The sequence below is a fragment of the Lagopus muta genome, chromosome 2 (genome assembly GCF_023343835.1).
Source record: "Lagopus muta isolate bLagMut1 chromosome 2, bLagMut1 primary, whole genome shotgun sequence".
Classification (NCBI taxonomy): domain Eukaryota; kingdom Metazoa; phylum Chordata; class Aves; order Galliformes; family Phasianidae; genus Lagopus; species Lagopus muta.
Window position 1 is genome coordinate 109,248,058 of NC_064434.1, and position 14,766 is coordinate 109,262,823.

General features: G+C 37.0%; 1 protein-coding gene across 6 annotated transcripts in view; it reads right to left on the reverse strand.

The window, feature by feature from the left end:
* The window catches only part of USP34 (ubiquitin specific peptidase 34), a 134,153-nt gene that overhangs the window by 1,793 nt on the left and 117,594 nt on the right, over positions 1 to 14,766 (reverse strand). For 4 of the 6 annotated variants that reach the window (XM_048936627.1, XM_048936625.1, XM_048936626.1 and 1 more), the window contains 12 exons: positions 13,816 to 14,450; positions 12,308 to 12,465; positions 11,305 to 11,383; positions 7,407 to 7,533; positions 6,977 to 7,084; positions 5,795 to 5,899; positions 5,551 to 5,675; positions 4,385 to 4,537; positions 3,337 to 3,460; positions 1,626 to 1,705; positions 734 to 874; positions 469 to 615 (listed from right to left, as the gene is read on the reverse strand). In XM_048936627.1, the coding sequence (XP_048792584.1) occupies positions 469 to 615; positions 734 to 874; positions 1,626 to 1,705; positions 3,337 to 3,460; positions 4,385 to 4,537; positions 5,551 to 5,675; positions 5,795 to 5,899; positions 6,977 to 7,084; positions 7,407 to 7,533; positions 11,305 to 11,383; positions 12,308 to 12,465; positions 13,816 to 14,450 (1,982 nt within the window). The other 2 variants (XM_048936628.1, XM_048936629.1) reach the window with 2 other exon arrangements.

Below are 14,766 nucleotides of genomic sequence, written 5' to 3' on the forward strand. Positions count from 1 at the left end.
TCAAGCTCTTCTGATTAAAGCTACACAGAGACTGTAAGTTGAGGCTTCAAGATGTTCTGAACATCCGAAAGATCAAATTGTAAATATACTCACGCCACTAAAATTTCTTAGCCACTGCTAACACGCTGACCTGAACCCATATCTGTCCTGCACTGCCCACGGTAAGCACTGCTGGGTTAAAACATAGCAGTGACTCCTGCACTTCGTGTTGCTCTTTTTCCTGCTATTAGCCCACCTTTCAAGTCTTATGATTCCCACCATCTGCTTGGAGACTCAAGCATGCATTCTGTGCACACTGAAACAATGCATGCACGCTTATCTTGCATGCGTTAATTAACTCGTCCAGCCAGACAACTCAGCTAACCATACCTATCTCTTTAGAAGCTGACAAACGGTGCTGAAGAGCTTCCATAAAAGTAAGCTGCCTCTTAATGATGCTGATTATTGAATGGCTTAGAAAAGACTCACCCCATTTAAAGCAGAGCTTGCTTTGGAGATTTCAACTCTCTGGCTGCTGAAATCAGATTCTAGGCTTTGATACTGATTTATTAGATTTGTAATTAGAGTATTGATTAAATTGGCACAGTTTGCTTCAGAAAACACCTGCCCTTGGACCTGTAAAATAACAGATTCTTTTAAACCACAAAAAATGGAACTGTGAAAACAGTATCTTAAGCTGAAAGAACATACACCAGACTACAATTCTTGGAACTTCCAATAAAAGATCACTCACCTTCAGAAGAAAATGCGTCAAAAAGGTGTACACAATGTTGTTGTTAAGAAAGGTCCTTTCATCCATTAAAATACATTTTATATATTCTGCAAAAACTGGATCTTCACAGAGGAGCTTTACACTGTTCTTTGACATTGCAGACTGGTAAAGAAAGAAAGCACACTTCAGAGCCATTACTGAAAGCAAATCACTGCAGCAGCACAATTTTCAGTAGTTTAGGCGGAGAAATATCTGTGGGATATCTTGGTTATGTTTTTAATTCATACAGGAGGAATCTCACTGATAAAAGCATTTTGATCAGCTATGAGTAAACTGTACAAATTAAGTGCTGTCAATTATTTCACGTTTTCCTTTTATGAAGTTTATTCTGAAGGAATGCAGGTTTATCACGACCGGGATGTAATTGAAGGGCCAGAGTCTCCTAACCTGAGTCAACTACAGCATCCTCTTGCAAAGGTGCAAAAGTGGGCATGTTATCACAGAATCACATTATGTTCTATTCCAGAAGGAAGACCTCAGAGATCTCTCCATTTTCATTCAATCATACTTGTGATTATAAGACATAAAAAGCTGGAAAGCAGGCTACTGTGGAGACTACTACCATGATGTAATGTTACTGCATAACTGTACTATCATATACACTGCATAAGTTTCTGCAGTACCTAGGGCATACTTCAGTTTGCTACATTTTTAAACTTCATTCACTTAGTTTTATCAGATGTCAGATAACACAAGCAGGGGTATTTTTTATTCAAAACAGAATTAATATTTAATATTTTGAATGACTGAGCAAGACCCACTGGTTAAGATGTACAGGTTAAAATTTGTTTTACAGCTGTTGTGTTTTGCTTTTATTTTCATCCTGTTAGTTCTCCAGTACACTGACTCTTACCTGAGTCTGACAGAGCTCAGTCCAAAGCTTGGGGAACAATGCAAGATGAAGTGGTAAACCTTCATATGCAACAAGAACACCTGAAATTTTGAGAAAATAAAATTACTTTGTGAATAATGGCAAGTTCACCTTCCTTGGAGATGCTCACTTATACAAACAGGAACAAAGTGCCATAACATTTGCTATGAGTAAAGTATTTTGTTTAATTTATAATTAGAAAGACCTCTGGTCTGTGAAGTTTTTACAGTATCTTTAATAAATGTATGTATCCCTTTAGTACTTCTGGGAAATGTAAAAATAAAGAACAGAGCTGGCTTTAGTTTTACATTTGTAACCAGATTTTTTCATTATTTTTAAGTTACTCATTATATTCATTACTTTCAAGTCTTTTTATGGCTGGTCAGCTACAACATTCAAAAAGTTTAAATTTTCTCAAAAATAGCACATAAATTTTTAAGTGTCATTCTCATTATTTCCCAAGCACCAACAGCAAAGAGACATATTTCCAGTGAACAGTTTTAACTAACACAACCTATAGTAAACAATAATGCAAGAGTTACAATCACAGCAGTTTGATAAAAAATGTGCAGTTGGGTGATTTGGGGATCAAAAGAACATTCTATTACCATTCTTGTTTGAAGGTAACTTAATTTTGTATCCTTTTATCTACAAGTTTGGCATTTAATCTTAGCTAGCTATTTGTCTTCAACAGAAAAAACAAGCTGGCATCTCTGGAAGGTGGTTCATGCTGCTCAAGGTGTCTAAGAATCTATAGAATACTTTTTCTTGGATGTAATCTACTTCTCTTGAGCGACTACAGAAGGAAATCTGGCAAGATGCCTAATTTTAATAACTGAATTGAAGAGACAGCTCCTGAAATGTTTATCTACGCAATAACTGTATTTGTGTGACTGCAATGTTTCTGCATCTTCACTACAACACTGGAAAGTGGAGCCCATCTTGGGGTCATTGGTGGGAAAAAGATAACAAAACACGCACCATGATGTGCCTTCAAAGTAACACATGCACCTAATGGGCAGTTCATGGCAGGATGCTCTTCTGCAGTGATGCAGGCAGAATGCTTGGAGCAATTCAGACAGATAAAGCCAGCAACACCTTTGCTAACACATGTTAAAGACTAGGTTTATACTGTGATAGGAAAAAATCCCACACAGTGCTAACACTTAGTTGTGGAGCTTAAACAACATCTATGTTTTCAGGTACAAATGACATGACTGGATGGTTGTTAATTTGGGTTAACTGTTGTGTGGGCTCCCAAAAGGAGTAAGATAAACAAACCCACGTTCTACTACAGAACCAACACTGTCAGTGACAGGATAAATGGTCTCACATGCTCCTGAGAAGACAAAATAAGTGCCAGAAATTACGCTGTCTGGCAGAGGTGATGAGGATTTTGGAGCTGACACAAAGCTCTGTGTGAAACCTATTTACAAGTAGAATGAATTCTCACTGACTGTCACATGTCCATTCTGCAGAAGCCTGAAGCATAAAAGTCATGTGGGTAAGAATGTACTGCATTATACTGTTTGGTAGATTATGGGAAACTGATTTCCACAGTAATTAATACAGCAAGTTCCACAAGCGCAGCTACTTCTTAAGAATACTGAACACAAAACTTGCTGGAGAAGTGCTCACAATTATCACAATTAAAAAAACCAACATCCTTAAGCTGTTTAACTTTCATACTTACTCATTTTAACTAATGTTTCAGTAAACTTTTCACAGCTGATTGCAACTCGGCACAGTAGATGGATGAACTGATGATAAGAAAAGAAGTAGTCTAGCAGCATACGATCATAAACATCATCTTTTCCCTGGAGATTTAAGAGAACTTCATTTAAACTACGTAAGCAGCTCAACCACTACCAGATTTTCCAAGCACCTAGCCTGATTTCCCTGCACTTCTTGCCCTAAAACATGTCATCAAATACTACAGGACTACAGCAGGGAGATTTCCAAGTCTCACTCAGTCCAGATGTGTCTCACCACTGTGTCCTTGTTAAGCACAACGTCGAGAATGGCACAGGGATGGCACATAATGTTCCCTGGCAGTAAAAATGTAGGATTCTGAATAAACTGACTGAGAAGATGTGAAGCTGCATGAATACCTTACCTTGAAGAAAATGAGAATACAGTAATTTCATACCATATCCAGATACCTAATACCATATCCAGATACACTACTACTTTGCAAATCATAATTTGTCAGTTACTATGTGCAGAAGTCAGAATTTTCTCAAGATAAAGCTTCACAAGCTCTCAAAGCAGTATTTTCAGGAATATCCCAAACCGAATGGTAAACGTGCCAAGGGCTTTGTATGCCAGTATTTAATATATTTTGGATATATGTACTCAAAATGGGCTTCTGTAGGCCAGATAGCCGAAAGGAAATCTCAAACACTCAAGCAAAGAAAATGCCATCTTTTACAAAATGAACAAACTAAAAATAGCATGCAACAAAAAACCAACAGGTAAAACATAATTGCATGGGGTTCTAGAAGCTCACAAACCTTCCAGTTCTTACGGTATATGGATTATAACTTGTGAAATACTGTGTCATATGAATTTCAGTTCAAATATTTACATTATTTTCTGTTGTATCCACTGCTGCTGGATATGAGATGGAAAAACATGAGTAATTTCCTGTTCTATGCCTTTTTTAAAAAAAACATACAGTAAATTTGATGGTGCACAAATACACATCATTTTGAAAGCTTTAAAAAAGAAGGGTTACTTACCCTACAGTAACCGTGCTTCTTCGAAATGTGTTGCCCACACAGATTCCCATCTACGTGCACACACACCCCATGTGCAGGAGACTGGATTCTTTCTGAATAGCAGTGTCCACTGGGGCAGTGCCTGCACTCAGTGTGTCCTTGCGACCACTGTACCTGAGGGCATAAGGGGTATGGCGGCTTCAACCACCACTCAATCCTTCACCGGTAAGAATTCCCCTAGGGCTCTGCATTAGCACAGGAGGAAGATCACAATCTGTGTGGACAAAGCATCTTGAAGAACTACGGTTACCTTACAGCGAGTAACCAGCTTTCCTTCTTCAAATGGTTGTCCATACATATTCATTTAAGGGTGGGATTCATCTTACCTGACTTTAGCTATCTAAAATCTACTCATTTGAATATGCTCTGCTGCCCAGGCTCAGGTGCCTAATACATGAAGGATCAACCTCCTGATGGTGCAATTCTCCATTAGCCACAGGAAAGGCAGAACAACAATCTTTAGATAGTCAAAGTTTGGTAAGCTGAATCCCACCATTGTTCAACTGTAATATCGGGACATGGCAAGTGACTGTGATGTCACCCCACCAGAGCTGGCATCCCATAAGGGAAGCCCACAGAAGGAAAAGTAGAAAGGAAAAGATCCAGAGCACTATAAAACTGCCCTATGTATGTCAAGTACTGGTATTTTACCCAAACAATAAGTAGATTGTGCTTCAGTTCTCTTGGAATGGACGCTTAATGAAATGTGGAGGATCTACTTAACTGTTAATAAACCTTAACATGGTTTCAAACCCATCTGGACCAATGCCTGGGCTGTTCCTGAATTTTCTTTATAAATGCTACAAACAGACTGGAAAACTATCAAATATGGGCTTTTTTTTTTTTTTTTTTTTTTTTTGTAGCTTTTCATTTGGTAGTTTTTACCTTGAATACAAGGTTTCAACTCTTATCGTATCTGGAATAATGAAGCTGTGTATCACCAAAGGCAGGAAAATGGTGTTTCTGGAGTGCACATCTAGAATGGAGTATATGAGGACAACACATCTTGAAGAAGAATTATGCTTCGTTTACAAAGAAAATGAAAATAATACGCTAATGGATTCTTACCATACTTTTTATAGAAAGGAAAAATCACTGCAAATAGAATAAAGACCATGCTTACGTACCTTGCTGGCTTCTACCATAGTAGGCAGGAGGCACATATTGAGTTCGGGACGTGGAGGACGAATATTGCTTTTTCCCCCTATTAATTTCAAGTTTTCACGACATGGAAAGTAAGGTCCAAGAGACACTGTAGTACAAGGTAGGATAAAATAGATATGAAAAGGTCAGTATCTAACATCAATGAGAAACATGACAGAGTAATAACAGATTAACAGAACTTCAAAATACAATCACTGAAATACGTACTTGGGATATTACTGTGGTGGTATGTACAATGATTGTGCTGTAGAAATGGAACCAGAGTATGTAGGAAATCATGAGGACTTAAAAGTACAAGCTCCTTGAGGACATCTACAAACAAAAAGGTTTTTTCTATTATATATTGTTATTTCTTAGCAGAAAACAGTTCAACTTATGGCTCATGCATTTTCACTCTTTCATCTCTCTTTTGCTAGTGTGCACTGTGGAGGTAGCTTTACTGTGAACAACACGCGAAGTGAATAGACCTGAATAATTAGTCAGGACTCCCTTCACCTCTGCCAACTGTAGAAAAACCTGCTCAACAGTGAATGTACAACCAATGAGAGGGGTGCCAGCTTGCAGAAAGTAGAAGCTCAATAAAATTACCCTCTTTCCTTCTTCTTTAACATATCAGGTTTGATACCTGGAAAATGTAACCAGCAGCAGTCAGAAGGACAATTAGGAAGGCACTCAAAATAATGGGAAAATGCATGCAGATCACACAAATAAAGTTTAATGTGGACAAGGTTCTGGGCCATCATTAGCATGCCAAAAAATGCAGACTGCATCCATTAAAATTTATTTTGAAAATCTGTTTCCAAAAAAGCTTCTGGAATAGGCCTTGTAACACAAACCAGACACATTACATACAACATCTATGCATACAATTTTAAAAAGCTAATCCATTCACTGCTACAAGTTCTTAAACTTTATTTATATTATACTTTGCAGAAAATGGATCATAAAGGTAGATGCTAAAGTTGTAACGCAGATGAACTTGGTCAGCACGTTCCCCTTTGAGATTTTAAGTTAGTATCAGAATTTTAATGAAAGATCTGGGATCTGATTCTGAAATGACTTAATACTTGAGTTATTGAGTTATTCCTTAATCCTGCATCTGACTTTTACTAAGTCAGGTTTGCAAATTTGCCTCTCAAGATGGACGATGACTTTCTGTGCACAGTCTGCACACCTAGCAATGAATATTAACTGCAGCCTAATGAAAACAGAATTATTTATTATTGGAATGATGGCAACAATGATACATTGTCAACAATAATATCAAGAATTCAAATCCATAGATTATCTAGTAAGCATGTGCTCTTGCAAAAATAGAATTTAAATTTCAAATCAGGTAACTACATAAAGCAAGTTCTTCTTAACTGCATTCATAATATTATGACTTACCAATACAAGCATTTCTAAGTTCCGGAGGACTGTAGGAATTCAGCAAAGTTAAAAGTTTATGGGCAAATTCAATTCGCTCCTGCCACTGAATGAGAGCTTGCTTCACATCTGTGAATGCAAAAAAACACAGAAATCTGCTAATTTAATTTCATGAGAGATCTATAAATCAAGTATGGAATTTTACTGCTGAAGAATTTGCCTTTTTTCTTCTAACGTTACTTTTTCTCATTCTAGAAATCTAATAAATCTCAAACTAAATCTAGTTTCAGATTATGTACACAGTAATTTAGTAAGAAACAATCTAGTAATCACATGTATGTTAAGTTTAAATTTAAATACAAATATTGAGCAAGACAGAATACGAGGTTTTGGGTCACAAAAACTAATTAGTAGACAAAAAACATAAACCTTTGAGGAGTTGTAACCAAACCTTTTCTTTGAAGATACGGACGTGTCGATTTAAGAACTGAAAGGAATATAGACAGAAGTTCTACCAGGTCTCCAGTCACGTGGCAAGCGGTAGCCTCATGGTACATCATGTGTAATGTGTTAAATGACTAAAAGAAAAAATGCACAACTTCATGTTGCCGAACAACACATCATTATCATTTCTATTTCTATCCTGCAAATACCACTTTTACATTTATTTCATGTACAAGAAATCAAAGTAAGTATCAATGTCAGATGTAATCAAAAGTTACTAGAAACATAACCTTTAAAACAAGAGCAATGTTTTTTACACAATTAGAATGCGACAGAGAAAGAAGGAGGGAGGGATGGGGAGAAATGACTGGGTATCTTTTATGACAACTAAATATGATTCTTAGGGCATACAGTATTTGTAAGAATGAACTGTAAGTAATCCACGGAGGTTAAACTGAAACTTGCTCTTGGTCATAAGGCTGAACTGTGTTTTTCTCACCTAACCCAAAAAACAGAGTCATATACAGTGTTTCACATACGCATGCCAGAGGGACACTAACCTTGTAAAATTTACCATAACAACAACCTCCATACCCTTCATCTCTGCTCAAGAAAAAAGCAGTTTTGTGACACACAAAGCAACTCCTACAGATACCCATTTATAAACATTCCAAATCTGACTTCAACCTAAAAGCTTTATATTAGTGAGAGTTACGCAGACTACGATCACTTTGACACAAAATAATGACAAAGTTTTCAAAAACAAAATCTATCTAAAACACAATAAATAAAACATAACTTGAGGTACAATATTTTTACATATCTATAAGCTTTATCTTTTTGCCAACATTCCAAGTGATATTAGAAATGTATAAAGAAAGGCATGGGTATACTAATTTTTGGTAAAAAACAGAAAACAATCTACAAGACTGATACAGATAGATTTTTCCAAGTGCTGCTTAAGGACTTAATGCTCATACGACTGTACATACGTTAGGTGAATTACTTTGCTTTTTTCTAACAAAAATATCTTCTAAAATAACTTTTATAGAAATGTTGATAAGGAAAACTAATTTCCAGCAGCACAACAATTCTAGCACAAGATGTAACAAGTGTTATTTAATTTGTTGAGGGTATTTTGAAGAAAGAAACAATCTCATTCCCCATAGTGCAAAAACCTTGGCATTTTTGTATCATAATGATAAGATACATGGCAAACCCTATGTATGGGAACTGCTGATCACGGCCTGAACCTCTGATTGATCACCTGAGGTGAGCACTGAACCAGCCACAGGAGCACATGCGAAGGCAATTCACTGGTGCTACTGGAAGGGGTGGAGCCTGGCTGCACCTCTCCCAGCTCCCATTTAAGGGCTGACTGCCACTGAGGAAGGATCTCTTTCTGGAGATTGCTCCTCGTGGAGTTTATGGTGAGCCTACAACATCAATGAGCATTTTCCATTTATTATCTTTCCACCGTGATAATCCTACTTAGCCTAACTTCTGTACACCTATTGACTATACACCTTGCTAGAATGGAAAACTGTTCTGCACATGATAAATGTTTGCAGTAACTTTCACGATGCAAAATATTTTCAGTGAACAAGGGAAGAGATAAGGCCTACGACTTTCAAGTCATAAAGCAACTCAATTGAAAGTTTTATCCCAATTCTAGCAATATCTTACAAGGGACAAACTGTACTTTGTATTACACATTCTTTATAAATTAATATCAATTGTTTGTAAGAATCAAAGTTAATCAAGGTAAGTTCTTTTTGTACATGAGTACCTTAGTTTACTTACCAGTTTCAGAAACAAACAAATCAAGTTATAACTCAGTTCCTATATTTTTATCCCAAGTTTATGGAATGCAAATGTTTACAAGACAGAAAGGAACATATTCCAGGGAAACTAATTATAGCTAGTTAAAGCACTTATATTTGTAAGAAGCTTGGGAAAAATGAATTTTCAAACAGTACTGCAGTGTCTTCATTTGTGCCACTTCTGATTTGGTAATTATGTGATTGAGAAAACACAAAGTAGTGACATCAAAAGGTTAAGAATAACCAATCTCAAAGCACCACTAATCCACCTACATGCCTTAAGGCAGGCTGAATGTCTTCATATCCTTCACTACAAATGTTTGCTTGAAGAACATCTGGAGACTTCCACTTGTGCTGCTGACCTCCTTCTGTAGCAACCTATTCCAATACCTCATTTACTGTACAGCTTAAACTACCTCCTACCCAGTTGTTTTCTACCATGCATTTATATCAGTTTATTATCACAGAATTGTTCCAGGACCCTAAAAGGTGACCCAGTCCAACTCTCCTGGAATGAAAAGGGACATCTACAGGTCAATCAGGTGCTCAGAGCCCCATCCAGCCTGACCTTGAATGTCTGCAGGGACACAGCTTCCACGACCTCTCTGGGCAACCAGTTCCAGTATCTCACCACCCTTACTGTAGAAAACTTCTTTCTTTTATCCAATCTAAATTGCCCCTCTTTCACTTTGAAACCATTTCCCCTTGTCCTACCATAAAAGACCCTGCCTATACAGTCTGTTCCCTTCTTTCTTACAGCCCTCTTTTAGATACTGAAAGGCTGTTATAAGGTCTCCCCAGAGCCTTCTCTTTTCCAGGCTAAACAACCCCAGCTCTCTCAGCTTGTTCTCACTGGGGAGCTGTTTTATCCCTAATGATAACAGTCTGCCAAGAATAAATTTCATCTTATTTTTACTGTGCATCTCCAACACATCTAGATTATCCAGAATTTTATTCCTGTACTCCAAACTACCTAACATCCCTGCCCATTTTGTGTTGCCAGTGTATCTCATAAACAATTTCTAGTCTATGATCAAATTCAATAATGGAAGCACTGAATAGAATCCAAGCTCTTTCACTCACCTCAAGGGAAAAAAACACACCAAAACCACCTGAGTAATCAACTTTTTTTTTCTTCTCATTTTTATCATATCTCACTCACTTCGAAAAGTAGCCACTAACAGTCCAGAAATCTCTTTCAGGCTTCTCCTGCATTAGTGCAGGACAGTACAAATAGCTTTGTAGAATGAAACTCTTGATGGTGGGAGGCTTGACATCCAACTGCACTCATTTCAGGATGTCATTATATTATCAATCCTGTATTTTGAACCAACTTTGATCTGATCATGGACCAAATATCCATTTACACCGTAATACACTGTGTGCTCCAGAAACGGATGTTTTAAGATTAGTTTCATCTTAAAGAAATCTAGATTATGCATTCTTTAACCACTCCTTCCTGCAAACAGAAACAGAATGGGCATAGGGAACCTGAAGAGAATTGCCTCAAAAGTGCCTCAAGGCTTGTTCAAAATTATTAATCGCAATTGCCATCTGAGAATGGTATAAGCTCTTATTTCTGTATTCTAACATCTCTTTTTACTCCAAATTTACAAAAGACCTGATTCACTTCCTTTACTGGTTTGTGATCTATAGTAGACTAAACTAAAATAGCTCCTGATTTACTCTCCACTGTGAACTTCAGAGCAAGTGCTCTACACATCTGAGATATCAGCCTTACTATTTCTTGCTCATCTTTCCTATTTAAGCTACATTTTTCATAATTACCCTACCAAATCACTAATCTAGTAAGCTCTTATTTTTATCTAATATGAAGATCTTTATTGCCTCAAATTTACTCATTTAAATTTGTACATGATAGCTCAGGCATGTCTGGTGAATCTTTTGTCTTTCCTATGAGCCTAAAAATTAAGATTTACACATCAGTAATTCATCCACATAGTTCATCTGTATTTTAAATGATACCACACTAAAACAATTTAAAGTGAATGCTGAGATGGGAATGATGTATTGGATTGGTAAAAAAAGTAAGCTGTTTATCAAAATTAATAACAAAAATACCTCAGTCATCAGAATCAATCCTCTGTTAAACACAACAAGAAGCCTGTCTTCATCAGACTCCAATAATATTCTGAAGGCACTAGGAGAAAAAAGCAAACATTGAGATATTCTTGCAATATTCTTGCAATATTCTTGCAAATTCTTATACGTATTCTTATATATGCTTAGAATTATCATGCTCATCTCTGACAGGATTATGCACAGAGAATGAGTCATTCATCTCAGCACTGCATTTGGGAAAATCTGATGGCATCCCATGACAGATGACCTACGTAAACCTTTCAAGTAACAGAGGCCATCTTCCTTTTTACACAGCTGTTTAAATATATCAGCTGTTGTATTTAAAACCCCAGTACCTGACCTACATATCCGGACAATGCAGTTACATTGAAGGAAAACAACCCCAAGCAGCTGTTTCAGACGTGCTAGATATACTAGATAGTAAGATATACTAGAAAAAAAAAAAACAACCATTGGAGATTTGAACAATAAAATTCCGTCCCACAAATACAATTTCTAAATAATTTTTCTGCCCCAAGATAACAAATGTTACCGATGGCAAATGAAATTACTGTTCTGTCAATCTAGACAAATAATGGTAGGCTGAGAATGGAATTTCAGCTTATATGCTGACTTACAGCATTTAAATGATTCTTCCCCCTAAGGGCTCTAGTAGTTTTGTCATGGTGATTCTTTTTGAACCATAGCAATATATATCTTGTTTATTGTACATATCTTCTATATATCTTGTTTATATCTGCTTATTGTACAGTGTTTGTTTAGTTTCTGAATTTTTAGATGCTGAAATCTTCTAAAATACATTACATACACAACTTTGGATTTTGGAAAAAAATGTAATTTGATCTGGTTGTTTACTTCTGCATAAAAGCAACCTTAAAATTAAAAGAAGTATAGAATGACCTACACTAAGTTTTATTGTACTTCACATTCTACAAAATACTATTCTTGCTCAAGCTATGCCACAACTTCAATGCTAATGTACCTTATTAAAGTAGTCCAACAAGATCGTCCATCCAAGCAGCGCAGATAACAGCTTATGGTGGTTTTCTTAAACTGCTTTATGTCTTCTATCTCTTCCTCTCTCATGTCTGGTCTCTGAGCTACAAAAAGTTGCATGAGGTTAAACAGTTCTTCTACTGCCTGAAACACAAAAATATTAAGTTAGTGACATCTCCCTCAGTATATTATGGTTTACATCTCATTTTTAAATTCCTTTGTATTCCTCCTATTAATTAATAAATAAAATCTAAAATAGCATTTAAATAATGTATTTAAAACAACTGCAGATGTGATAAAATTTTAACCTGTCAGAAAAGCAGCAGACATTTTAAACTTAAAAAATTAAAGCTAAATAGTACCTAAAAACTAAAATTCTGACATAGAAGCTGTAGACCTCATATCTATGTTCAATGCGGTTTGGTTTTAGTCTTTACTATTTACTATGTGCATTATGACATAGACATTTGAGATAAATCTTTCTGAACCTTGAATGCATGCTTTGATGCTTTTTAACAGCTCACTGCTACATCTGCATAGACAAAAGTATCTGAGAAACCTTGATCCAAGAGCTCAATCTTCCTGTCTTCTATTGTGCAGTTTAAGGTCATTCTTTTGCAGCACAATTACACATAAACTGCAGCACAATTACACATAAACTCTGATGATGTCTATATTCCAAATAACAGGGTTCAGGAAACTGCTAAATTCGCTGAACTTTTATGTGCATGGAAAACACTAAACATGCCAAAGTAACTAAAGTCCCTTCTGACGGAGATGCAAACAGTAAGACCATTTACACAACTGCCACAGTACACCTGTAGTCAGAGAGCTGAACTAGACTGAAGTTCAGTGTAGAAGATTCCACATATCCTCCTCCCCTATGCAGGGAAGAAAATCTCCAGATCATTTTTTTCTAACCTTGCATACCACTAAATGATCCTAAAGCAATACTAAATAAGCAGTCATAGAAAACTGCATGCTTCCCCTCTTTAAAAATTTCTAAGCTTGGCTTCCCACAATGACACCAGTATCTGTTTTTACTGTGATATAACGTTGCAGAGGCAGCAGAATTCACAGAGTACCAACACTTTACAAAAGGCACCAACCAGGCCATCCAATCTTGGCCATGTACCAGAAACTGAAAGCCATCAAAAAGCTCACTGGGAATTCCTCCAACACAGCGTGTTACAATGTAAGACCACTTAAAAGGTCTTTCCCTGTTCCCTACAACTACACAGAATTTTTTGAAAACATCAGTGGCTGCTTCCAGAAAAAACATCTGCTCTTCAACTGCTATACAGCAAGGAAAAAATCCAAAACAATCCCTCCCTGACAGTAATCAGATCTGAACACACACCAGTAAATAAAAATAGAATAATTTTTCCACTGAATATATTCATACATCTTTTTAACTCCTTCAATAAAGGAGACATTCTATAAAGGAGGAAACATCGACAGCAAAATTCCACTTTTTGGCACTGATCTACTTACTCCTGGGTACTGACTGGCATGTGGCGTGAGATTCTTGAAGGCCCACTGGATGTTCTGGTGAGAAGCCAACTGCCTCGTGAACGCAGGGGACTGCTCACAGCAGAGACGCAGGATGCCATAGTAGGCAGGCAGCATCCCACGGTTGAAGAGCACTACATCCTGATCATCGTGGTCAGCAAGGATGTAATTGAAGGCAATGTTCTTTGTCACCACAGGGTTCTGCACAATAAGGCGCACGTTCTCTGGACAGTCAACACAGACGTTATACCAAAAAGACAACAAAGCCTGTTTATTGTGGTTGGTGGCTATAGCTGGCTCAGAAAGTTTAGGCTGGAAAAGGTTCCATAAGTCCATGAAGTAAGTAGAAAACATGAGTTTCTCAGTTTTTGAGATCAAGCAGTATGTCATAAAACTGAAGTAGGGCACAAGTTTTGTTGTGCCATGAACAGCAGCGTCAACATATAACTTAGCTCTCGAAAGAAGGCCAAGAAGCACGTTGTAGACTTGATGAAGAACTACTGTAGTATCTGGACTAAGAGGCAGATCACGTGTAGGGATGTGCAAAGAGCGGGTTGATCGGAACATCTGACGGAAGGAATTGCTTGGAATAAGCGACACCAAGAGATAGGCTGCAGCTTCAAATAAAAACAGATGTGTTACACTTTCAAAAATGATGTAAATGTTCAACAGCCAATAAACAGAAGTTAAATTATGTTGTATGCCCCATTCACAGATTTTAGAGTATTTTAGAGAATCTGGTGTGACAATATTTCCTCTAGAGATGAACAAAACAGTAGAGAAGACTAGCACATAGCAAGTTAAAAGAGGTGTGGAGTTAGCTTTCAGTCCTACTCAGCCTCTATTTCTGTCTGCTGCTTGATTCTCACTATTGTAATAATATGCGTTCCATCACAGAAATGCACAGAAATGCTATCTGTGACTATTTCCTAC